The sequence below is a fragment of the Micromys minutus genome (genome assembly GCF_963924665.1).
Source record: "Micromys minutus genome assembly, contig: SUPER_22_unloc_1, whole genome shotgun sequence".
NCBI classification, from domain to species: Eukaryota; Metazoa; Chordata; class Mammalia; order Rodentia; family Muridae; genus Micromys; species Micromys minutus.
Window position 1 is genome coordinate 3418010 of NW_027667990.1, and position 27938 is coordinate 3445947.

At 41.7% G+C, this 27938-nt stretch overlaps 1 protein-coding gene across 1 annotated transcript; it reads right to left on the bottom strand.

The window, feature by feature from the left end:
• Positions 1 to 29: 29 nt before the first annotated feature.
• On the bottom strand, positions 30 to 25945 carry LOC308435404 (putative sperm motility kinase W; the record flags this gene model as incomplete). Its single annotated transcript, XM_080942647.1, has 3 exons — positions 30 to 1373; positions 15227 to 15270; positions 25732 to 25945. 3 exons carry the CDS (start codon positions 25943 to 25945, stop codon positions 30 to 32), a joined length of 1602 nt encoding a protein of 533 aa, XP_080798773.1.
• Between the last annotated feature and the right edge of the window lie 1993 nt (positions 25946 to 27938).

The window sequence follows — 27938 nt, forward strand, 5'->3', positions numbered from 1 at the left end:
GGAGCCATTTTTTTGGAGAATGGATGTTGTCATTTTTTCCTTCGTGCACAGGGAAAGCAGCAGATGTTGGAGAAGCGATTCCGTATCCACCTACGAAATTTCTTCAGTCGCCCAATCTTCTGACAGGGAGATGTTATTTTAATTTCAGAGTCTTGTGAAGTAGTCGGGAGTGTTTCGATTTCTAATACGTTGTTACACACACATGGGCCAGCCACTGCTCTTGAATGTGGGACACTGCTAGAAGCTCTGCTCTGCTTACAGGGGTAATGCAGAGCAATGGGAGGCAGGGACACACTCCTGGCCAACTTGTGTCCCGATGGTTTCAGTGGAACAGGCCCCTGCTCTCCTGAGGGCCTGATGTGGAGGAGGCCAAAGTTTGGCTCACTGGCCCTTCTCTTTAGGGGAAGAGTATGTGTTGGGGATGCGGATGGTGTAGGACAGGGATCCACAGCCTTGGCTGAAGAGGGAGATCCATGCTCATGCCCTAGGTCTACATGTGCTTTTAATGTTAGATATGCACCCATTGGTGCATCGTATTTCTTTTTGTGCAGGGAATTCAAAATCTGGATGGCATTGTATCCCATGTCACACAGCATATCAATGATTTTGAAGTCTGGGTCTATCTTGGTCGAGATGGTTATTTCGCACTTCCTCACCCATGGATGGTTTTCAATTTCTTCGATGGAAGGCCTCATCTCTGGGGGAACCGTGAGGACTTGGTGGATCAGGTTCTCCAGTTGTCTAGAGAGTAAACGTGGAACAGCATAGGTCCCTGTTAAAATATTTTTACTGATCTCTTTGATGGTCTCTCCTCTAAACGGGAAGAACCCTGCTGTAATAAAAAAGAGCAGCACGCCCAAACTCCACACATCCGCCTTCTTTCCCTCGTAGGGCTCCCTTAATATAAGCTCTGGGGCAAAATATATTCTGGCTCCACGTGGCACTTTCATTAATCTCCCAGGTCTGCATCTCCTGGCTAGGCCAAAGTCTATTATTTTGATATTACCTTTGGCATCTCTTACTATGTTATCCGGCTTGATATCTCCGTGTACAATATCTCGTTGGTGGCAGAATTTTATTCCCGAAACTATCTGTCCAAATGTTTTTTTTGCCTCCTCCTCCGACAGTTGGCCTTGGTCTCTTACTATTTCAAATAAGTTTCCTCCTGGGACATATTCCAATATAAAATGTATGTTACTTGCTGTTTCTAAGACTTGGAAAAGGCGAATGATGTAAGGATGTTGTAGTGTCTCCAATATTGCTCTTTCTGTCTGGATCCACCTGATGTTCTTCTCGCTAATCTGTACCGTTTTGATGGCAACCAGAGCCTTGGTTTTCAGGTGCCAGGCCAATTTCACAGTGCCAAATGAACCCTGGCCAAGTAAGAAACCCACATTATACTGACTTCTCAAAGTCTCTGTTTTTAAATTGCTGTCCATGAGGCTGTTCCCTGTGCTCTGGTGCACAGAGGTTGTGAGATAATACAACCTGAAAATGAACAATCTAGTCAACTCTGAACGAGTCCCACAGGTCACCCAAATCAGCTTCCTGCTCTATCTGGACAAAACTCACAGGCTAGTCCACAGTCTTATACTGAGGACATTCATTCTTCTATCACAGTGGTTCTTTGTGAGGTCAGAGCATGAACTTCACCATGGAGATAGGGTTATCCTGCAGTGTGGCTGTTTCCACTCTGAGCCACAGGGTTATTTCCACTTTCATGAAAATGAGACTATCCTCTATCATCTTCTTCAGCAGATCAAAAGACAGATATTTACTTGTTTAGAAGTTACAGGCTGCAGAGGGCATCTGCTGCACCAGGGAAGTGTTTTAAAGCTGCAGCCAGAGAGAGAGCTTTGGTCAGCTCTGCACCCTCCAGCTTTTTAGGCTCTTGAGCCTCCAGTTAGAGGAGCAGCACCTGGGAGGTGCACTGAAGGTCCAATAAGAGAGCCCTTGTTTAGTCCTCTTCAGGATATTTATTGATTAATTTATTTATTCCTATCACTTTCCAAAATAAAGACAGTTTATGATGAGTGCTTGGACAGTTCAGAAGCCTCCCTCTGCAAATAAGGAGGCCCAATCAAAGTGCAATGATCAAACAGGAAGGAAGCACTGGGACTCAGAGCAGGAAGGGCCCTGGGCTCCCCAGTAGGAACAGTTTCTTCTTGCCTCTACTACTTTACTAAAACTCTTCTTCTTGCCTTTGTTCTGGGATCTGTTTCTTTTGTTGCAACCTCCCATTCTTCCTCTGAACTTTGTCTGAAGTTCCTCCTCCTCTTCACTGTTCCTGCCTGTGTTTCTGATAGTTCCTGCATCCACAATGCTGTCCCCTGAAAGCACCATGGCTGCCATCCTGCTTACCTCTGCCATCTAGATATTCTTCCAGAGTTCCTTCCCAATGATGGGTTCCTGGTCCCTGGATCAGGCAGGGCAGGGGCGCACTTTCTGTGTGCTCTCTGCAGAGATTTCTCTGCCCCCTGGCTAGTCAGAACCCCTTCTCCTCAGGCTTGTATCTCTGGGTCTCCACTGGTCCTCGTCAAGACTCCACATTCTTTGATGAACAGCTCTGAACCACCATGTCTACCTTAGGCAGTACCAGTGGTTGCCACCAAGACTCGAAAATTGCCATTAAAACACCCTTCAGTGTGATTTCCTTTGGCTTCTTTGTAATGTAGCCATGTACAGACTGGACATCGTGCTTTATGAATGTGTTAGGCAACAGCTCCTTGACCTCCTCCTTTTTATCAGAGAAGATGGGTGTGTGCCATAGATGACCACTGTGCACTCAGATCACATCCCCAATCCCCACTGCCCTCTCTGTCCTGTGACACTTAATCTCCAGGTGTCCACAGTTATGGCTGCTTCCTGAGTCTTCATCCCTATCAGGTCCAGCTGTTTGTGTGCACATTTTGTGTATTTCTTCAAAACATTAAAATCCCATGAGGTCAAGTTTCAGAGAAAAGGCAGTGTTTGGGGGTTGTCTTCAAAAGCTTTCTTATTTGCCACACATAAAATTTCGTCCACTTGATTAGCAAAACCCATATCCAAATAGTATTACCACAACCTGGGGTTCCGAACAGAAATCACCCCCACTATGCACTCCTTCAAAATGACCACCTTAGGTAGTTCCAACCGAAGAACAAATTACTGATAGCTTTTTGCTGATGTCACTGTAGTCACTGGTCATTTGATTTGCTAGTTCTCTTCTAGGTCCAGGAATAGAAGTTTTTTTTTTTTTGTAAGTTGCTTTTCTATACTATCATATCATTGGCAAATAGTGATACCCTGACTACTTATTTGACAAGTTGTATCCCCTTGATTCCATTTTGTTGTCTTATTGCTCTAGGTAGAAGATTGAGGCCTTTTTGGATAGATACAGGAGAGTGGGTCTTGTTGACTTCTCATTCATCTTATTGGGATTGCTTCATGTATCTCTCCATGTTATTTGATCTTGCCTGTTGCTTTGCTCTATGTTGCTTTTATTATGTTTCAGTTTGTGCTTTCAATTCTCGGTCTTTCTAGTACTTTTAACATGAATGCCTGCAGTATTTTGTCAAATGCATTTTCAGCATCTAGGGAGAGAACCATGTAATTTTTTTCCTTTGGTTCATGTATGTAGTGGGATAATTTAATATATTTTCATATATTGAATGACTCTTACATCCCTAGGATTAGGGCTAATTGATCGATTATGGTAAATGGTGCTTGAGATGTTTTCTTGGATTGAGTTTGTAAGAATAGTAATGTGTATTATTGGAACAACATTCATAATCAGAATTGGTCTGAAGTTTTCTTCCTTTGTTGGGTCTTTGTGTGGTTTAGGTATCAGAGTAATCATGCTTTCATAGAATGAATTAGGTATTGTTCCTTCTAATTCTACTTTAAGGAATGATTCTATTTTCTGGAATTCTATTTTATGGAACACATGGAGTGTTGATGTTAGGTCTTTCTTGTAGGACTGGTAGAATTCTGCTCTAAAGCCATCTCTGTTGGGCTTTTTGAGTTGGGATGTTTTTAATACCTTCTTCTATTCCTTAGGGGATATGGGACTGTTTATATAGCTTATCTGCTCTTGATTTAACTTTGGAACTTGCAGTCGTGAAAATAATATATTTCATCTAGATTTTCCAATTTTGTTTAGTACAGACTTTTGTTGTAGGATCTGATGATGTATTTGAATTTTCTGGGTTTCTTGTGTTACTCTTTTCATTTCTGATTTTGTTAATTTGGATACCTTCTTTGGGTCCTTAAGTTAGGCTAGGGATTTATCTCTCTTGTTGTTCTCAAAGAAACAGATTTTGGTTTTGTTGATTCTTTGTTTCATTCTCTTTGTTGCTATTTGGTTGGTTCTGGCCCTGTGTTTGACTATTTCCTGGCATCTACTACTCTTGTGTGTGTTAGCTTCCTTTTGTTCAAGAGTTTTCAGATGTGCTGTTAAATTGCTAGCTTAAGATCTCTCTGATTTCTTTACCAAGGTACATAGTTCTATTAATTTTCCTCTTAGCCCTGTTTTCATTATGTCCCATAAGTGTAGGTATGCCGGGTCATCAGTTTCATTAAATTTCAGTAAGTCTATAATTTCTTTCATTATTTTTTCTCTGGCCAATTTACCACAGAGTAGAGAGTTGTTCCGTTTCCATAGATATGTGGGTTTTTCTGGTATTTTCATTATTGTTGATATCTAGTATTTGTCTGTGGTGATCTCATAGGATGCACTGGACTGTTTCAATAAACTTGTATTGTTTGAGGCTTGTTTTGTGACCAATCATATGGTCAATTTTTAAACAGAAACCATGGCCAGATAAGAGGGAGATATTTCTTTTGGTTTTAGGTTGAAATGTTCTGTAGACACTTGTTAAATCTATTCGGTTCATGACCTCTCTTAGTTTCATGGTATCTCTGTTTAATTTCTGTATCAAAGTCCTGGACATTAATGAGAGTGAGGTATTTAAGTCTCCCAGTATTATTGTGTGAGATTCAATGTGTGTTTTGACCTTCAGTAAAGTTTCTTTTATGAGTGTGGAATACTTTGTTTTGGGGCATCAATGTTCAGGGAGTGTTTTTTTCTTTCTTTTTTTCTCTTTTTTTTTTTTAATGTCTCTCTCCAGCCTCCCATGCTAAAGATGTACGAAGTATGTAGTCAGAGCCTAAATAGTTATTTTTGTGAAGAAGTTCCTGACACAACTCTCTCCACAGTATAGTGCTGTTCATCAATAGATTCTCTTGAAGCAGGGTAGGACCATCTAGAGAAAGGGCTCCTGGAAAGATCATTTCTGTTAGTGGAGATGATCTTATTTTGGTTTCCAGATCTCCTGTCCCAGGATTAATCATCACTGGTCATTCCAGCTTTAGGATGACCTACTGCCCTCCACTGGTTGTCATTCTTGCCTGCACTTTCATGAATAGCTTAAAAAAGAGTCATAGACACAGCCAGAGAGAGACAGAAAGAGAACGAGAGGGAGAACTAAATATAATGTTTTGGAAACAAAGGAATAGACATTTAGTGTAAAGTTCTGTAAATAAGCACTTTATATATTTTTAATTTTATGCCAATCTGTGTGGCATGGTGACAAATCACACTGTCCCATGAGATTCTATGGAGCAAACTAGGTAAAAGACCCTCATCTAGAGGACCTTTACCTGAGGAGACCCCAGGACCCAAGAACCAGCTGAGACCACTGGATGCAAGTCACAAGAGGGTTTATTGCTCTCATATGGGTGTCCGTGTGCGACAGCCTATTGGAGGACTGGTGCGCCGGACAAAGGGACAGTTTTCTTTTTATAGGGCTTGTGAGGCAAATGTGAGGTACAGAAGCAGAAGCATAGTTACAGCGTTCTAATTTTTTAGTTTAAGTGTGGTCAAGGAGTGAGTCTAAGGACACGGTTCCAAAGACACTGCTCCTGGTGTCAGCTGGGGCTGCAGTTTTTCTGAGAATAGCTGCTTTGTGCTTCTCTGAGAGCAGTTGCCTTATAGGGCTTATTTGGGGGCTTTCTGTTCTCTGTCTGTTGCAAGCTGGCTGCCCATCAGTATCTTGTTTGGCCACCTGGGTCCATGACCTGGCCCGCCCTGTGTGCACAGCCTTGAAGAAATGGCGTTATTGTTGCTAAGCGGGGGTCTTTCATAGGGGCTACATTTCATCCACTGAACAAGCATTTGTCCATGCAGGAAGAATATATTTAATCAAAATGGACAAAGATAACCGATAAGTTAATCTTGAATTTCAATTTATTCCTATAAGATGATATGGGTGTGCTAGCAAGACAATGCAGTTGAAAGACAGGACGCTCTTTCACAGGACTCACATGGTGGTTCCAGGCCCTACATTGTGGCTAACAACATCTTTAATCTCCAGGTCCAGTGGATGAACACATTCCTCTATTGTCCTCACATACCAAGGGCTGGAATGGCCTGCCGTCATTTAGGCAAGAAAAACACTCATTGATGCCAAGTGAAAATTTAAAAAAAAAATTAAAAAGTAAAGAAAAAACATAAGTTCCTGCCTTAATGGGCAGGAATAAAAGAAACATTGACTACTAGAAAGCAAACAGGTTAAGAGGAGGACATGTCAGTCCTATGGCTTTTTCCTGGGTACTCCCCTTCTTGTCCACATTACCTCTCACCTAAAGAAAAATCTAACAAAGATCAATTAGTGCTTGTAGAACTCTTGACCTCAAGACCTGCTTTAGTGCCAGTCCTGACTTCCTTTGGTGATGAACAGTGATATGGAAGTGTAAGCTGAATAAACCTCCTTCCTCCCCAACTTGCTTCTTGGTCATGATGTTTGTGCAGGTGATAAACCCTGACTAAGACAATATGTTCAAAGGAGCCAATCATAGGTCTTCCACAAGAGCAATGAGAGCTCTTAACCACATAGTCATTTCCCCAACCCTGTTTTCTTTCTTTTTTTCTTTGAAAATATATGCACATGTATATATGGTGAGTTTTTTCCTTCTGTAACTGACTCTCTTCTTTATTATGAACATATTTTCTGTTCTTTTACAACTTTATTTTACAAATCAAAGACAAATGTACAGATTTTAAGCATTTATGCATAAAAGTATGAGAATACATTTTTGTCTGTACTTGATTTTTTTTAAAGATTTGATAGGATGCATTACAATCTTAGTAATTACAATGAGCATAAAGTACCTGTAAAACCAGATGTAACCTGGAAATAGTCAAAGTTTTCCCGGTGTGTAAAGATTAAGCATAAAAGTTTTTCCTCTTCTTTTTTTTTTTCCTTGAATTTCATATATTCTGTGGGTTTTTTCTGGGGTGTTCAGAGCTTTCTGGGGTTAGTATCTAATTATCAATGACTGCATATTATGTTACTTCTTTTGTGACTGGGTTACCTCATTCAGGATGATGTTCTCTAGATGCATCCATTTTCATAAGAATTTCACATTTTCAAACCATTGATCCCGATTTTCTTCATAGACAATTTTATTGGATATTTTATGTCTTTACAGTACAAATGTTATCCCCTTTCCCTGTTCTCTTATCCTGTCCCCTGGAGGCTCATTGTAACCCCCTTACATGCTTCTGTAAAAGTGCTCCCACTCCCAATCACACAATCCCACCTCAACCACACTGGCGAAAAGGTGCCTTCACAGACAGGACCATGGGCTTCTTCTTCTATTGGTGCCAGTCAATGCCATCTTATGCTAAATATGTCACTTGATCCATGGATCCCTCCATGTGTACTCATTCGTTAGTTGTTTGGTACATGGGAGCTCTGGGGGTGGGTCTAGTTAGTTGATACTGTTTTTTTTTTTTTTTTTTTTTTTTAATGGGGCTGTAAATCGCTTCAGCTACTTCAGTCCTTTCTCTAACCTTTCTCTAATTCCTCCATTGGGTCTCCTTGTACAATTCAATGATTAACTGCAATCATCCTTATCCCTGGAGACATACCTATCAGGCTTCTATCATCAAGCATGTCTTGACTTCAACAATAGTGACTGATTTTGGTGGCTGCATATGGGATAGATCTCGAGATGGGGCAGTCTCAGTGTGACCTTTCCTTCAGGCCCTGCTCCCCTTTTGGTCAATGTCATTCCTCCTGTGAGTATTTCTTCTCTCTTCTGAAAGGGACTGATGGATCCACATTTTGGTCTTTCTTCTTCTTGAGCTTCATATGGTATGGGAATTGTTTCTTGGGTATCCCAAGCTTTTGAACTAATATTTATTTATTGGTGAGTACATACCATGGATGTTCATTTGTGAATGGGGTACCTCACTCAGGATGATGTTTTCTAGTTCCATCCATTTTCCTAAGAATTTCATGTAGTCATAGTTTTTAAGAGCTGAGTAGTATTCCATTGTGCAAATGTACCATATTTTCTGTCTTTATTCCTGTTGAATAACATCTGGGTTCTTTCCACCTTCTGGTTATTATAAATAAGGCTTCTGTGATTGTAGTGGAGATCATAATCTTGTTAAACGTTTCTGCATCTTTTGGGTATATTTCTAGGAGTGGTATAGTTGGATCCTCATGTAGTACTATGGCCAATTTTCTGAGGAACCACCAGAGGGATTTCCAGAGTGCTTGTAGTAGCTTCAAATTTCACCAGCAATTATGGAGTATTCATCTTTCTCCATATCATTGCTAGCATCTGCTGTCACCTGATTTTTTTTTCATCTTAATTATTCTGACTGGAGTGAAGTAGAATCTCAGTGTTGTTTTCATTTGCATTTCCCTGATGACTAGGAATGTTGAATCATCCTTAGGTGCTTCTCAGCCATTTTATATTCCTCAGTTGAAAATTTTTTGTTTACCTCTGCATCCCATTTCTACTAGGATTATTTTGTTCCCTGAAATCTAATTTCTTGAGTTCTTTGTATATATTAGATATTAGCCTCGATTGGGTGAAGGATTGGTGAAGACCCTTTCCCAATCTGTTGATTGCTGTTTTGTTTTATTGACATTCTTTGCCTTACAGAAGTGATGCAATTTTATGAGGTCCAATTTCTTAATTCTTGACTTTATAGGATAAGCCATTGGTATTCAGTTAATGGAATCCTCCCCCATGTTCATGTGTTTCAGGGTCTTGCCCAATTTCTTTTTATCAGTTTTAGTGTATCTTCTTTATGTGTAAGTCTTCTACCCACTTGAACTTGAAATTTGGATGAGGATAGTTGCATTCTTCTACATGCTGACCTTCAGTTAAACAGCACCATTTACTGAAAATGCTTTCCTTTGGATGATTTTAACTCCTTTTTCTAAAATCCACTGACTATATGTATGTGGATTCATTTCTGGACCTTCAACACTATTCCACGGATCTTCCTGCCTCTTTGTGTATCAAGATCATGCACTTTTTATTATGTGGATCCTTTCAGTCCATGAGCATGGAAGATCTTTTCATCTTCTGAGATCTTCGTCAATTTCTTTCTTCAGACACTTGAAGTTCTTGTCATACAGATCTTTCCTTGCTTGGTTAGAGCCACAACAAAGTACTTTATACTAATAGGGACAAATGTACAGGGCAAGTTTCTGATTTCCTCTTCCCACTCATGTGTTGGAGATCTTCCTAGCTTATTTCTTTTCTGAGCTATAGTAAACAGTGCAGCAATGAGCCTGTATGACTGAGTATCCCTGCTTCATATTGATGGATCAAACAGCAGTCCCATTTTACTTATTCTGATGAAGTTTCCTCTTTTACACGGGAGTCACTGATGATTGTGAGTCACTACTTGTGTGCTGATACTGCAACCCAGGTCGTTGGCATGAGCAGACAGTATTTTTCACTCTTGAGGTGTCTCTCAAATTCTTACAATGTAGGGTTCATGGATGGCCTGATGCATGACTTGGATCTTTAGTCAACATTTGGTTAGGAGCTGAACTCAGGTATTTTATTAGAACAATGATAGCTCTTAAAAACTTAACCATTTCTTTTGCGCACAAATGTTCAGAAAAGGTTTTGCACATGAATATTGTGGAGTATATTTCTTTTTTCCTCACTCACCTCCCTTTGTCACCCACTTCCCATCACATTGGTTCCATTGTCTACATATTACACAAGATTACGTCACCTTTATGTATGTATGATGACTTAATATGTTCATATAGAATTCAGGACTGTGGCTAGTTTGATATACTTAATGTGATTTTCCATGACTGCTTCCATTGTCCAGATAATGACTTCTACTAATCCCATCTTGTATGTGTACTATATTTCATTTGTCCACAGCTCTGGAGATGGGTGTCTGGTTTCAATTGTTTGGTGTCATACTTCCTAGTGTAGTGAGCAATGATATGCAATACCTACCTCTGTGCTATGTTGGCATCCATTATATACCATAGAGTAGTACAGCTAGGTCATATTGACAATCTGTGTGTTCTGAGAAACCTGCATCCTGATTCACACAGTCACTTGACCAGCTCACATTAGCATTACCAGTGTCTAAGGCCCTGTTGTCTACCACATTACCAGCATTCATTGTTCTGTTTTCTTAGTAAACAATAATTTGGTTAATATTTAAAAGTTCAAAGGGCATGTCTCAAACATATTCATCTCCCCTTCTTCCAAGTGTTACCAAAAATGCATTGGCATTCCTACCCAACATCCTCTGTTTTGTGACATAACCAGAGGGGGTTATTGAATTCCAGTCCCAGCATGACAAATATGTTTCTGGTGGGCTGTGCCTTTACTAATTTCTCCTCTCTTGTTAAATCCTTACATTCCATTCTTTAGTTTAGCAACCAATTCCATTAGCTTATTTCACTCTGTCTTCTTTCTGAGGCTCCTACCCAGGTCCAGTTATCATAGAATTGAACTTCAGCAATCAGAATCCGCTTTTAACTCACCTATTTGCCATGCCCAGTAACAACAATCCAGTGTATTCTACCCATTGTAACCTTTTCCTGTTGAAAATCTGAGATATTGATTATTTGCTGTTGTGCCTGAGTGAGTCAGAAATTAGCCACTTTAAATCAACAGTGAAAAACATGTGTGTTTAAGTGTGCATTTGTGGTCTCAGTTTAATCCTCTTCCTGTAGTGAGCATTCTCTATTCCTCCTGTGTGTTGTTCCCTTCAAAACATTCCCTGTGAATAAGCAAAACATAAATCTACCCACTGCATATAGGAAACAAAGAACATAGTATAGATACCACAAAGCCTAGCTTTGTGATACAATGACAATTATTCCAAGGAATATGGAGTGGAAGGTGACTCAATGGAAGAGAGAATCAAAGACAGAATCATCATCAAAGCTAGTCCCTGAATGGGTTACAAGCTTACTAAAGCTGGGAACTTGGAGCACACTTCACAGTCTGAGAGTAGCTTAATAGGTAGATGAGTACCTGTTACAAGTAGCAGTTTGTTTAAACTTTTTCCAGGCAGCATGGCAAGAGGTGGTCTGGTTTCAGTTGTCTTTGTTCCTTGTTTTGTGTGAGAGAGACTCTGAGGGCTTTGGGTTGATTACATCCTGAAAAGAAGAGATCTAAAGAATCTGGTCAGTTTCAGGAACTTCCTGGAGCTATTTGGCATTGTTTCCCTTCCAGGTTAATTCACTGCAGAAAAGAATGTTTCAATCTCTCAGGCAAAGGATACAGAAGACACATACCTGATACCACTCAACTCTGACAAGTTGTTTGGTCTTCCTCTTCAGCACCCTTTCCTATACTTCTCCTCTTCATATTCATATTCTTCCTCTCCCTCACCTTCCTGTTAGTTCCTCCTCATGCTCCTTTCCTCATTCCTTACCTCCTCATCGTGTTTCTTCTTGTCTTTCTCTCAGGTCCATATTTTATTACCCAATGAACCTAAGTCATGAAGTCTGGGTTGGGGATCATTGCCCTCTCAGGGATTGCATCAAAGAAAAGACTTTCCCTTTCCTATCCCCTGTCAAGTGCCAGCCATTTCTCACCTTGTAATTGGATTTCTTGTCCAAGTCCTCAGTTCCCTATTCATGAGATTCTTCCTGGTGAGCTTGCTTAGCTCTCATGCATGCTGTAACCATCACTGTGTGTTTCTACTTCTAACAACTTGGTGGTGTCCTTGATGTTAACTACAACTGTGGCATTTACAGTCTTTCTAGCTCTCATCCCAAAGATCTCTGAGCTTTATCCTGGTTGACATTATAATATTTTGGTGTGTATGTCTCTCTCTCTCTTTGTGTGTGTGTGTGTGTGTGTGTGTGTGTGTGTGTGTGTGTGTGTTTGCATGTGTGTGAGTGTGTGAGTGAGTGAGTGAGTGAATGTCCCTCCACATGCCACAATCCTCCTATCTTCCATTCCTCCCTGGCCCATTCTTCTCCCTCGCCCACGTTCCCCAATCTCAGGTTCAGTATTTTTCTGTGGAAGCTGTAGTATGTCACCATTTGCTCCACACATTTTTGCCTGCACATTTTCATTATGATGCCTGTTTGGCATTGTATGCTATTTCAGCTACACTGTCAACACTGGAATTTCAATGGGACTCTTCTCTGGTATCTTATTGTCATGGAGATTATCTATATTATATAAATCCTGGAGTTCTGGACGTGTAGAACTGGCCACTTCATGTACTACAGTAGTTCACCAATGATCTAGATATTGGTGTGGGACAATTCAAATGCCTGGATCTGTGCATGAGAATTATCTGAGTTTGTCATGTTGTGAGCTCTAGCCCCCTTCAATGGCAGTGCCTATGCAGTATTCCTTGCAAAGAGGGAGAGCTCTACCCTACTGCCTAGGTGAGGTGCCAGTCCCAGTGTTCCAAGTATTGCAGTTAAGGAGGACATGGATGTTCCTTGACAGTGACCACAGAGCCATCTCTCCTGCCTGCCATAGATGTCAGTGAATGAATGAGCAGAGAGGGGTCTCTCCCTCATCTTTACTATTGCATAGTATACAAGAAGCAAGACCCTTGGGGGCTGCTCATACACAATCTTTATGTACAGGGCTAGCTCTGATGAACTTCCCGAGCACGATCTGGGGCCTGAACTCCCCAGTGTTGTAGTAAGTGAGTGGCAGGGGCAGCTCTCTTGCTCTAGTCACACCAGAATCAAGTCTTGTCCTTGCCATAGGTGGTGAGGTACAAGGACTGAGCAGGGTGTCTATTTCTTTACCACAGCACTAGATTGGCAACAGGTGGCAACGCCACCTCTCCCACACTTTCTCTGACTGAGGGCACACACTCTCTCCAACTGTGAATATGGTTTATCATTGGAGCTCTTGCAGATGGCTATAAAGAATGCCACAAGGCACTCTTGTGCAGTACCTGACATACCCCATGGGGAGTTTTCCTGGACAGCATGCATATGATGATTCTTTTTAGCAGGAAAATCTCCAGACCTTGTTTGAAACAGATTGGCCTTGTTTTGCAGTCAGATACCCCACTGATGATTTTGAACCTTATGACTAGGCTAAACCAGCTATACTGACCAGTTTTTCTCTTTTGAAGAGTAGCTTTCTTGTGCAAGACCACTCATACTTGCCCAGAACACAGCTAACTAAAACTTGCCCTTTTTCTCAGGGGTCTTACTAACTTTGGATAGTCATATCGCTCAGGAAAAAACAAAACTTGTACCTGGTTTTAGCCCCACTTGGTAACACTGACATTCCTCCCTCCTGCATGGTGAGTTCTGCTTCCCAACTATGACTTTTTGGTATTTGTCTTGTTTTAAACCAGAGAGTGAAGCCGCAAAAAAAGAGTGTATTTTCACCATTCCCCAGGCTTGTCTTTAACCTGGCTTTATGCCCAATACTTATCAGGATTATGAGGCCCCGGAAAATGTTTGTCCAGATCAAAATAGAATTTTTGGGGGGCTCAAAATGTTGCTTTTATTGTGAGGTTGGCCTCAGATCTTGGGAATGAATCTTCAAAGGTTTAAACAGTTTGAGCATCTAAGTAGGTCCTGAAAACTGGAGATTGTTCAAAAGGTTTAAAACAACCATGAGTGTGAAAGAGAAAAGCAAAGAAATAATAAAATAGACCTCAGATTGAGAAGCCATAGATACTGGTCCTATGACACTGACACTACAGAGGGTGTAATTGCTTGTTGAGTGGGCCTTTCTCTGTAGCAACAGCGATGGATTTACATAGCTCAAATAATCAGGCACTTTTTTTGGAATAGCAGCATATCTAGTACTGTTAACTTTGGCCTAGCCAGCCTGCTGCCAGACATTAACTTGACAGAGCCTCTTTGAGAGGACAGAGGAACTGTGGCCATCAAATTCCCTCAACCTAGATGGGGAGACATAAGGCAGTGTCTTTGTGATGCTGCACTGGGTGCAGACAAGTTGTCTAGCCATGAAGCATTCTGGGGGAAAGATACATTCTACCTTCTTCCCCAGGGCATGTCACTTAAGTTCTAGCTGCTCGACCTTGTAGCTCAGCTCATCCAGATGGGAATAGCAGTTTGTTTTCAGCTTGTATTGGAGCCATGGTACCTCTTAGTGAATATCTCTTTAGCTGCTGCAGGTGGAAAAGACAAGCCCCATTATTTGAACATCATGCAACATGAGACCTGGAAGGATGGAGTGCTTCTTCTCCTAGGTATATGTGCACAAGACTTGCCTGCTGACATGTTTGTCAAGGAGAAGGTCTGTGGGCCTCTGACTATTGACGTGGACAGTGCACCTGGTAGCTTTCGCTATGGTTCCTCCCCTTGTTGACTTGGCATGGAAAGAATTCTCACAGATCCTCTATCTACCAAATGTCGCTCACTGACCAGGGGATTCTCTATAGCTTCCCAAATAATGCTTAATATTAAGGCTTTGCCAAAAACATCTGAGGTATAAAACCTAGTTATTAGAATTCTTTTACTGGGATACCAGACTTTTACCACAGATATTCTAACTCCCAAGACAGGAAGTCACGTAGAGTAGGTACTGATAAGATATTTCAAGTATGAAATGGATGTGAGGCTGGAACCTGAGATTACCTGTGTCTGTCAGTTTGTGAACAGTTGTATGACTCACAGTTTTGGCTCAGGGCTCTTTATGTTGTTTATCCCAAATAATGCTTCACTTGTTCAGAAAAACATCTGAGAGGGGTCTTGGCTCTAATCTGTGTTTGAACAGAAAATGAGTGAAAGGATCACATTCTCTGATGATGAACTGGACTATAGGTTTTCTATCCTATTGTCTGCTGGCCTGGGGAAACTGGGTTTGGCATCTAATGCATGGTATAAGGTCAGTAACCATATGGAATATTTTGGGCCTGTAAGATTTGGGTGGATTATTTGAAATCCCTCTTTATATGTCTCTGTATAGAGAGAAATAGGAAATTATTGCTTACTCTCCTGATCTTGAGCATGGTTGGATCTCGGAGCTCAAACAACTCTACCAAGTAGTACATCAATATCAATATCCAGAGTGCCATAAAACCTCTAGATGGATGGAACACGGATTAGTGGGTAGGAATGTATTTTCAGGAAGTAAGAGGATGACTCATACCCATGATTCTCACAATCATGCCGGGCTTGGGTTCCAATTTCTGTGTGGCTTCAAAAGGCTTTACCAAAAGGCAGCTTTGTGCCTTTTCTGAGATTAGACCCACCTGCCTTTTCTGGAGCCATTTTGTCTGCTTTTGTGAAAGTTTCCCTATAAGGCAGAGTCAAGTCAGGCCAGATTTATACTGGCAGATTTCCTAGTTTACTGAGGCATGGAAAGATAAGAGGGGATACACTTGAAGCTTATGTCCAGGAAATCAATTTTTTAATCTTGGAGGACAGAACAGGGAGAATAAAAAGGCCACCAGATGCTTAGAGATGTTGAATATATGTCGGCCATTTTCTCTGCTAGCTTGGGACTTCATTTCCCATGATACTTTTAAGTATAATTAGTCTCTGGGAGCACTGGGTCATCTGGTCAGCTGATGTTGTTCTTCCTTCCATTGCAATCCCCTTTCCTGCTCTAGTCCTACTGATAGCTCCCCCACCGGTGTCCCTGATTTCAGTCTGAAGGTTAGCTTCAAGCATCTACATCTAAATTGCTTTCCAGACCTTCCAAGGAACAGCCCAACCAGTCACTGTCAGAAAACACCTCTAGTTAAAGGCAACAGCATCACGTTAATGTCTGCAGACAGGATGGATTCACAGGTATGAAAGACCCTGGATGGCCCTTCCTATAGTTTCTGCTCCATTTTTTGTCCTTACGCTTTCTTTGGATAGGAATATTTCTGGGTTAAAATATTTGAGATGGGTGGCCCATCCCTTGATTGGGGGCCATGTCTATCTACTGCAGGAGTTCTCTAAAGGTTCTATCTCCATAATCTCTGCACATTTCGGCTAAAATCCTTCCCACTGAGTCCTAGGAGCCTCTCATTTTCCTGTTGTCTGAGGCCCTCCAATGGCTATTTCCAATTCCTCAACACTCCCCCTCCCTAGCTACATATTATTTGATGTTCTGATGTTCTACACCTTTCTCCCATCTCCTCCAGGACCTCATTCTAACCCCTCATTTCCTTTGCCTCCTCTCTTTCCAAGGTCCTCCTCTCCCTTCACCTCCTATGATAATCCTATTACTCTCAATGCAGGACTGAAACATCCAAGGGAAAACACAAGGTGAACTGCAGGACAACATCCTCACAGGGATCCACAAAGTTCAATGTCCCATCTCTTATGAACTAAAATCCCTCATGTACTGAATTTTACAGCTGCCCCAGAGTTGGCACCTGCTAAAAGATATTCAGAAACACCATCATTCACCAAATATGAATGAGAAAAATTCACAGACTATTTCAAGTGAGACTTCTACAGGCCATACCATATTGGCCTTCTATGTCCTATGAATTTGGTATGACAACTATATATTCTGTGCCTCTATTCAGAAGTGAGAGGATATAGGCCTGGCGATATTGCACTGTGAGTGACCTTGGTGCTGAGAGGGCTGGGCAGAGCTCACAAAGGACTTGCCCCTGCAGCCCACAGTAGGGCCATACCCCTGACAGCAGATACTGGAAAGGATGATGGTGAAAGAGTAACACTCTTCCACTGTTGGTGGGGTTGTAAGCTGAAACAACCTGTCTGGAAATCAGTCTGTTGGTTCCTCAGAAAATTGGTCATAGTCCTACCTGAAGACCCAGTTATTCCACTACTGGGCATATATCCCAGAGACGCTCCAACATACAGTCAGGACACATGCTCCACCATGTTCATAGCAGCCTGTTTATAATAGCCAGAAGGTAGAAAGTACCCAGATGTCCTTCACTAGATGAATGGATAAAAAGTTGTGGTATATTTACACAATGGCATACCACTCAGCTATTAGAAACAATGTCTTCACGAAACTCCTAGGAAAATGGATTCATCTAGAGAATATTATCCTGAGGTAACCCAGTTCAAAAAAGAACAGACATAACATGCAGTCACTAATAATTAGATACTAGCCCAGAAAGTTCTGAATACCCCAGAAACAAGTCACAGACCATATGAATCTCAACAAACAAACAAAAAAGAAAAAAAAAAAAAAAAAAAAAAAAACAACAACCATAGGCCATAATTGAAATCCTCATTCCTTCTTAGGAAAAAAAAATTGGTGTAAAGCACCTTTTAAGATGAGGTATACCAGGACCTTAAAACATTAATAATTCAAGAGCTAAAAGTTTAGCTTTGTAACAATTTTTGATTTAAGAATCATTATGTTTAATCTATATACAGCTAGAAAACTCTGCTGCTCCCATGTTATGTTCTGTTCTACATGTGTTTAATGCTTATGGTAACTAGTAAGATTTCAATGCATACTATCAAACTTCTAAAAGAATTAAGTACTGACAAAAAAGTATTCATATTAGTTATGTCAAAATGCTTTTAAAATCTGTACATTTATCTCTGATTTAAAATAAATTTTTTAAATTAAAATAATAAAAATACAAAAAAGAATAATAAGGAAGTGCATCTTGATGAAGAGCTATGTACCTTGTGTTGGTTTCATAGGTTCAAAAACCCAAACCATTCCTGTCCTGCCCACTTTCTTCTTCCCACCAATACACACACACAAACACACACACATACACATGCACACACACATGCACACTCACACATACACAGACACACACACATGCACACACACACACACACACACACACACACACACACTACAGTGCCTGGTGATCAACCTCAAGGAACTCCTAGGAGTTGTATATCTGACAGAAAACCCCTCATTTTGTTGAGAAGCCATGGAGAATCCAGGAAGTTAAACAAGGTAACAGAGGCTTCTTAACCCAGTGTTTCTTCTGCATTGCACCTATTTAAAACTTTTTCAGGTTCCTGAGAGTAAATATTTCATTGTCATGTTTAATTAAGAAAATCCATGAGAATGGCGCCTTGATTATTTGAATAATACTTTAATTATATCAATAAAATTGACATAATTTCATAACAACACAAGTCTAAAGAATAAAGCTAATCACTTTTGAACCCACCTATGCAAATACACAAATAGAAAGTTCCTCCTTGCTTTACTTGAAGATAGGAATTTGTAGCAGTTTCTTGTACATGTTTTAATTTAGCATATACAGTTCAAGATGAACCAATTCTTATTAGTACATGTGAATCATCCACATATTTTTCAGTTTTTATAATATTTCCCATGCATGGAGATGCCATTGCTTACTCATCCATTCTACCAGTCATGAACAGACATGGTTTAAAACAGTGCTACAAGAGAAGCCTTCACCTCAGTCACCCATTCTTCATGACATCATGGAACATGCCAGATAATGAGATTCCTAAAGACAAATAGATGGATCATGAGATACAAGCATTTCCCAGGAGGCCATGGGCCCAAATTTTACTTGGTGCTTAAAAATTTCTTGGTAGGTTCTCATGCCAAATGTGTCTTTACCAAATTGGATACCAAGAAAATATTTTCTTTATTAAATGATGCCACATGCCCCAAAACAGATGGATATTGAAAATCATGACAGAACTGCCATAGCTTGTGTTCAAAAAAAAATATTTGCATGCTGCCCATAGTCCTAACCCAAAACATAACCCCTAAGTCTACAACAGGATGTGTGAGCTCCCATGAGCATAACACTGCTTTGATAAAAAGTTCCAGAACTATACAGAAAATGTCTATGAGGTGGACATGTTCAGCTTCAGAAGAGAAACACAGAAAGAAAAGGATCACAGAGAGAAAATGTTAGTCTACACTGAGAAGGAAAGAATTACAGGATATGAAAAACAGACTCACCACCAAACGGCAAGAAATAGGCAGTGGATCTTTGCCAGGGAGAGACTACACATTACAGGGGTTGATCCAGAGCATAACTGACAGAGGGCATGATACTTAAGGGTGTGGAATGATGTGCTGATGGGTCTGGTCATTTACTCAAAAGTTGTGTCACCTTAAACAATGTGTAAGTCTCTTCAGGCCTCTTGTTCTACAATATGAGGCAGGGGAATAAGCACCACTCAGGGCAGCTGAGAAAATGTGAAGGTCACATGGCTATAGAGATGGTTAACATGTGCCTTGTGTGTAGAAATTTTGATGTGATTTGAACAACGGTTCCGTGTTGCTAGTGTGAGATGCTGCTAGGGAAACTTATCATCAGGGAAACACAAGGTCCCTTCTTGATTTTATTGTTGTCCATGGTTTGCCTAAGCTGCTCAAGTTGCCTAAATGTCAAATAGCAGAACAGAGATGCCATGAAGATGGGATGGTTTCAGTGCTGCAATGACATTGCACCTCTGGGGCTCAGTGCAGATGAGGAAGAAATGCCCATTTTCACTCATGACAGATGTTCCTCTGGCAACTGAGCTAGGTTGAAATGATAGATAACCCTATGGAGAGCATCCTACACAGACTCAATTATATGTGTGTTTTAGGATGGAAGGCAGACATATGAGCAAGATAACCTGTTTGCTGTGTCTTTCTGCCAAAGAACCTGAGAAGCTAAAATGTGTAAGAGAAAAGTTAAAATAGATTCAACAGAAAATATTACATCTAGGGACCTGACTCAAGGTTAGTTCTAATTAAAACACACCTAATACAAAGAACCTGAACCTGACAGGCACTTCACAGTAAGTTGGATGTCTGTCCTACTGACTTCTCCATTGCTGTGGTAAGATCTCTTGGCAAAAGACACATGGGAGACAAAGGGTTTGTTTTAACTAACAATTCTAGCTTGAAGTCTATCATTGTGGCAAAGTCTCAGTAGCAAGGCCTTGAGACATTTGGTGAGGCCGCATCTACAACCATGAACAGATAAATGAATGTGTGTAGGCTCAGTGGCTTCTCTGATTGTTTGTGCTCAGTTCAACTTCTCCACTTACATAGTTCATTACCCTGTGTATATAGAAAGTTGCTACCGTCAGTGAGATGAATCTTCCTACAGAATTAATTTAATTAAAATAATCCCCTTTAGTCATGCTTACAGGCACAACCAATGTAGTCAGTCCCTTACCGATATGATGCTCTTTTTTGGTGATTCTGGGTTGTGTCCAATTGACAAGGCTAATTACTCACCATGATGACATTATTTTGTAGGTGAAGGATACAAAGCCTGGAGAAATAATGGGTTTTAGGCCAAGACTGCACACGGAGCCCTCATGCTATGAATATAAACCCTCTTGCTCAGGGATTATCAACATTGTTTTTATAATACTGGTTGTGGTAGATGGAATGAGAATGGCTTCTGTTACCTCACATGTTTGAATTCTTAATTAACTGTCAGTGGTACTATATAGGAAGGATTAGGAGGTATGGCCTCGACTGAGACAGGATTACTCCCGGGGATTGTCTTTTTAGGTTCAGAAAGACCATGCCATTCCCAGTGACCACTGGCTGCCTCCCAATAGTTTAAGCCCTCAGCTCCTGCTCTAGCACCATCACTGTCTGATTTCCTGATCTGATGCTTCCCACCATGAGGGCCCTGGACTATAATCCTATGGCACTGGATCCCAGATAACTCTTCCTTCTGTAAGTTTCATCGGTTGTGATGTCTCCACAGCAACAGAAAAGTGATTAACTATGATGCAGTATCTAGCTGCTGACATCCTGGCTACTCCCCTGTCTGCTTATTTAGTTGGTTGAACGGAATTGAGGAATCCATGCATCTTGAATTTTAATCGGGAAGGTGCTTAGAATGTACAGCCAACCATGGGATTGTGTTCCTGTCAAAGTGTTTTCATCTCCTGACCCACAGGATGGGGCCCTCCCCTATTTACCTTGCTGGAGCTGATTCTGGCTGAGACCTGGAGAAAAATTTATTAGGCCGTGAGTGTGACACGATCATCTGAAGCTTCCATGCACCATAATGATGAGCAACGCCCTCTGTCATCTGCCTCCTCTGAGGAAGAATGCAAGAACTCATAAACTTATTTTACTGGTTGCCATGGGAAATTTTTGCAGTGTCAGCAGAAATGCTCCACAATACACAAAGCTAGCAAAAAGCTCCCCCAAGTCTCTAGCTCAGAATCCCCCTCAGCCCTAGACTGAAGCACAGTATTGCAGAGCCTTTACTCTGTTATTCAAGAAACAAAACATACACTATGAGATTCTTTGCTATCACTCACCTTACTAGGGTTCAGAGGGGAAATAAATTGCAACCACCTGTCCAAGTGGAACAGGCATGGGAGTAGATGGAACTGAAAATTATTTCCCCGCTGACCATCTTTGATAGTCTCCAAAGCTCTTTGTTTCTTTATCTCTCCAACTGCTAAAGTAGCACTAATCCCTCAGAATGTGGATGATGCCTGTTCTCAACAGCATTGTATTCCATGCTTAGAAATTTGACTGTTTTTAATTATGTGTAACTGTGTGAGCACATATTACTATGAGCATGTTATAGATGACATGTGGAGTTCACAGGATAACTCGGATGCTGGTTCATCTTCTCCTTCTACATTGTTTGACCCAGGTCTTTGTTTTCTTCTGGTGCACAAAGGCTAGTTTCTGGATATTCTTCAGAATTTACCTTTTATCCTGCCTTTCAAGCCCGAGAGTTACAGGTGTGATACCAAACCTGAACTTTTACATTAATTCTGAGGATGCAGATATAATACCTCATCCTGGTACCATTAATCCATTTTGCCATGTTATAGTGCATCTTCAATCATGTAGAGCTATTAAAGAAATTTTGAAAAATTAAGCCTTCCAATCATCTAAAACATCTTGCTATGTATAGAAAACATAACAGTTCTACCCTTGCTGACAAGGAAAGCTGAGATATACCCAAGGAATTCCTGACCTGTAGCGAGTTAGAAACCAGGCTTTATCCGCATCTTGATCAGTAGCAAACTATACATATCGAATGTGAAATACTTGCAATATCTAAACTTTACAGTAAAGAGGTTTTTCTCTAGAATAGTTCGTTATACAAAGAGCTAGCTCACTTCTTTTTAGTCCTGCTAAGAACAGTATATCTAGGTTCTTTTCAAATACAAATATAATTTTCAAATGCTAATACTACCACCATCTTTGGGCGTCATATTTTTGGAATGATGAAGGAGTGTACACACATCTGTTATCATGTGTAACAGATCCGTGTTCTGCACTGTTCACTTGCTGTTGTATGAGGCAATCTTTTCTCCTGAATCCATCAAGGTCTTGGTACAAAGCAACAGAAATGGTTGGGTGACTAATACAAGACAGTGGATGCAAGCAGAGATGGAGATTCACTACAGAAAATGGTAGGGTGTGGTACAGGGGTAACCAGAAGGATGAGCCTTGACATATTGGCAAAAACCATGGGAGCCATGGATCTGACCCCCATGAGTCAGAAGTACACCTTTTAGTCTTTTATAATGCCACAGCTGTCACTGTCACACAGAGCAACCTCCTGTCGAAATTATACTTCTTGTGCTACTTAGACTAGCATTTTGTGCTGAGACTAGAGGTAAATGGTAGATGGGGAAACTATGGAGAGTTCTGACCTGGGGAGTTGCCAAGACGTTACTCCTTGAAATTTTACCCCCATGAAGATGCTGAGGTACAGGGACTGGAGATATGGTCCAGGGCTTGAGTGTGTTGTCCTTCTATAACAGAGGCCTGAGCTCAGTTCCATGCACCCAATATGCAGGTTCACAACAGCCTATAACCCAACTCCAGGGAATTCTCTTCCTCTGGTCTCTGCAGGAACTCATGTTCACAAGCCTACACACACATAACTAAAAATAAGGAAATCTCTTTTTAAAAATATGTGGAAGGAAAAGTAATTGACATTTCTAGAAAGCTATCTTTTACGTGGTCCTCATTTGACTGCTGACAAAGTTTCAGAATCAATAAATTGGCATGGTTCACCTCACAAGATCTTGTACAACTTACAAGACCAAAGCCAGTGATTTATGAAGTCTTCCACATTTTCTCCATATTTAAACACCCTTTGAGGTGAGAACAGTAGGAGAAAAGGGATTGCTTTTTCTTGGTGTGATGACTGTTGCAGACCCTTTTATTATTCAGATTTAGTAGATGAAGATTAAAGTGCTAGGTGACACTGAACTCCGTGCATGGCAGATGAATATCATGAATGCAAACTTTTTGATGATGTATACTGAACACTGGCCACCATACACTGATGTTTCCATGGAAACCACTACAGCTCCTGCATCTAACCTCTACCTTTTCTTATTTATCGTGCAATAAAACATGAATACTTGGGCCGTAATTTGCTTGGCTTATCATCTAAAGCTCTGTCCCACTCCTTCTTTCGTCATAAATGTAAGGTTCATAAAGTCATTGTCTTTAATAGCTGAGTAGTAATCCCTTGTGTAAATGTACCACACTTTCTGTGTCCATTCCTCTGTTGAAGGACATCTGGGTTCTTTCCAGGTTCTGGCTTTTATAAATATGACTGCTATAAACATGGGGGAGCATGTGTCCTTGTTAAATATCAGAGCTACTTTGGGTATATGCCAAGGGGTGGTATAGCTGAGTCGAAAAAATTACTATGTCCAGTTTTCTGAGGAACCAGCAAATTGATTTCCAGAGTGGTTGTACCAGGTTACAACCCCCCAACAGTGGAGGAGTGTTCCTCTTTCTCTACATCCTCGCCAGCATCTGCTGTCATCTGAATTTTTGATCTTAGCCATTCTTACTGGTGTGAGGTAGAATTTCAGGATTGTTTTAATTTGCGTTTCCCTGATAACTAGGGATGTTGAGCATTTCTTTGGATGCTTCTCAGCCATTTTGTATTACTTCACGAAATTCCTAAGCAAATGTGATTTATCATGTGAGTGAGCTAACCCAGTCAAAAAAGTACACACATAAAATGCAGACTGATAATTGGATACTAGCCCCAGAAAGCTCTGAGTACCCAAGAAACAATATACAGACCTTATGAAGCTCAAAAAGAAGGAAGGCCAAAATGTGGAAGCCTCAGTCCTTCTTAGAAAGGAGAAAAAAACACTCACAGGAAGAGATACAGGATCAAATGGAAGAGGTAAAAGGATCTTTCAGGGGCTGCCTTACTTGAAGATGCACCCCATGTGCAGCCTCCAGGCCCAAGCACTGTAGCTCATGTTGGGCGATGCTTGCTTACAGAATCCAGATAGGGGTGCATTCTCAGGGTCTCTGCCAGAGTCATGCAGCTGAGTATGCTTACAGCTAACCATCAAACTGAGCACGGGGACCCCAGTGAGGTTCTTCGGGGGGGGGGGGAGATAAATGAGAGGGCTGTGCCCTCAAGGGAAGAACAAGATTGTTGACCAACCAAATTCTTCACAGCTCCAAATGGACTAGAACACCAACCACTGAGCATGCGCTGAGAGGCCCAAGGCTCCAGTTGCATATTAAGGGCACATTTTCCAAATGTAGAAGAAAGCCAAGGCACTGAGGAGGAGAGGGTGCTTGGGAGCTAGTGTGCCTTTGTGAGGACATGTAGAGGAGGGAGGGGAGCAGGGTGGGCAAAGGGGATAACATTTCAAAAGTAAATACAGAGACTATCTAATAATTTTTTTTAATTTAAGGTTCTTTAGAATTGTCTGTCCTGGCTAGAATTCTGCTTCCTTTTATCCCGAGCATTTTTATTTATTTTGAACACCAGTAGTGTTTTTTAAAGTAACTATATTTATAGGTTTAGATGTTGAAGTTAGAGGTGGAATGGTGGCACATGCCTTTTAAATCAGCATTCAAAAGACAGAAGCAGGAGGATCTCTATGAATTTGAGTCCAGCCTGGTCTACATAAGAAATTTAGGCCAGGCAGAGCTACATAGAAAAACCCTCTCTCATAAAAAACAAACAAACAACCGTAGAAGACAAGAGCTTTGATGGAGATCTGCTTTGACCTTCTGAATGTCCCTGAGGCATAGAATAGAACAAGAGACAAGGACCTGCCAAGTGTCCCCCCTGTCTGTTCTGGTTAAGCTTCTAGGTTGCCTTGTTCTCCAATCTGGATGTCCTTTAACCTTGCTGTCTTAATTCACATCTCACAAATCTCTTCTGTAGAGAGTCCTGGCATAGTCGTGGCATCCCTTTTGTCGTCTTACTCCACAGCCCTCTCAGCTTACAGCAGGCTGACATTATCTTTGTATGTGTACTTGTATGTAATCAAGTCCTGCACCATCCCCACGCCAGGGTAAGAGCTTAGCTCCTTGTTGCTTCTTGTGCTTGTATTCCTGTGACATTTGCTGACAGCAGGCTCACTGGTCTCTCAGAATCTCCTACTAAGGACCAGGGAAGTCAGGTGAGTTTCTTTGGATTATTTCTTTCCAGGATACTGAGCTTGATTATTGACACTCCCTGAGGGACATCTCACCCTCCTGGAATGGAGAAAGATCACTCTTTTGGCCACTTGAGGGCAGCAATAGCAAAGCATGCCTGCTATAGCAACTTTCCCTTGCTGGAGAGGGAAAGCCTACCCAGTGAGGTAGGAGGGGCTGGAGGGGCGGGTCTAGGTGTGGGGCCCTTTTTGCCCCAGTCAATGGGCTTTCCCGCTTGGGGAACCAGGCTGCCCAGAGGAGGTGCCCTCTCACTGTGCAGAGCAGCAACAGGGCTCTGAGGTTGCAGCACTTCCGCAGATCCCATAATTGGCGGTGCCAGTCCGAGGTACACATGGGCCACCTTAGCTGGCATGGCGGTAAGCCACATCAAAGTGAACTAGGTGGGTTTTCTGGCCATAGGTAGCACTTACCCCGAATCCGAGCTGCTGGTTCGTCCTCCCACAGTGATACATCCTCATAAGCTCCTTCTCTTTTGTTAGCAGAATGTTGATGCTGCATGGCTGTGGGATGCAGGTGCTCTGTGGGCCTGGAGTGCCACCCTCTGGTCCCAGGCTGCTGTTAGTCCCTGCAGAGCTCCGGAGCGCCTAGGCTTTCATAGCTTTGACTTCTGAGTCATTTAATGCAACATCCAGAAGTGTCCAGGGAAGAGCATCCTCTGGGAAGCTGAGACCACAGCAGGTGCTGGTGCTCTGCACTGGATCCCAGCACCTGCTTCATGCAGGACCCTCCGGACCTGTTGTTGCCCTGGGTCTGTGGCTCAGATCTCTTGTGTAGTCTTCTATTTCCAGCTATCCAGTGGTGAAGAAAGAAACCTTGAAGGGTTTGTTTCCCGGACCAGACAAGGAACAGGGACTAACACAGATGGAGCACCCTGGTTATTTATTCATGACTTCCTGGGCTGGATGCCAGACACTGCTCAGCTCTAGTGGCTTAAAGGGGAGCTCAGGAGTTCCTGGGGCCCAACAAGGATGACAGGATAGGAGGGATTGCAGTGTGGTGTAGAGCAAACTGCAGAAGTGGGTGGTTCATGATGCAGCCTGGACGCCTGGGTGGTCTCTATTCAATGCAGACAGCAGAAACTGGAGAGTTTGCCAGCCTGAAAACTGGGGAGGCAGGGCCATCGGCGACAGAAGAATTTCAGGTAGATTTCTTTAAGTGCAGATGAAAGAAGTAAAGAAGCCAGAATCTCAGTTGATAATTAAACAGCAGACTACGAAGTATGACCAGGACTTTCAGTAGGACATAAACTGCAAGGTGGAGGGGCTAGCCAAAATGTGCACAGGTTTAGAGATCCATGCAGCCTCACAAGTTTATTCTAGAATGAAGAGGGCTGGGAAAGAATTCCGGTTGGTCCCATGGCCACCCTACTAGTTGGGAACTACAAGTTGGTAAGCTGTGAAAAGCTGTTTTTCAGGCAACATAGCTGCAATGACTCTGGCCACTTAAGGCAAACTATCCGGTCAGGGCCCTGTAACCCTGGCTTCTGGACATGAATTCATGCAGGGAGATGCTACCATGTGATGCTTGCTTCTGAACTTTGTGTCATTGTATTGGTAGCTGTGACCTCTATCTTATCAGGGATAGCCCGAGGGGAGTGGCATAGAGCACCTGTGCTTGCTTTCTGATGCCTGATTCCTGTGTGAGAACTTCTCCCTTACCTGGTCTTATCTTTCTATCTCCCAGGACCCAGTGGGTACGGTGGGGGTTGCCATATAGAGCCTGGTATAGCAGCAATAACAAAGACTCATGGGAAGTGAGACCAGAAAGTCATTTAATCTGTTTGCCATAAAGACTTTATCAGCCTTGTGATCTCTCTCTCTCTCTCTCTCTCTCTCTCTCTCTCTCTCTCTCTCTCTCTCTCTGTCTCTCTCTCTCTCTTTCTCTCTCTCTCTCTCTCTGTGTGTGTGTGTGTGTGTGTGTGTGTGTGTGTGTGTGTGAACTGTAGGGTCTATGTCAAATATACTGAACAGTCCCATCTATTATGACAACATGCTTCCTGCAATTTTCACAAACATCTCACCTTTGAAACCTCTCAACCATAGAACTGATCTCTATCACCATGTTCTGTCTCCACAATTATGTCATATGCAGAGACATGTCTCATTCAGTAAAGTGTGTTCTGGGCAAGCAGGAGAACCTGAGTTTGGATTCCTAGCAGAACTCTACCACTATCAGCATGACTACCAAAAAAAAAAAAAAAAAAAAAAAAAGCTTAGAAAAGCAGTATATATCTATAATTCCAGCAATAGAAAGGAGCTGGGGAGGGTCATACAGATCCCTGAAGTTTACTCACCCTTCAGTCTAGCTGAATTGGTAAACTCCGGGTACTGTGAGAAACCATGTCT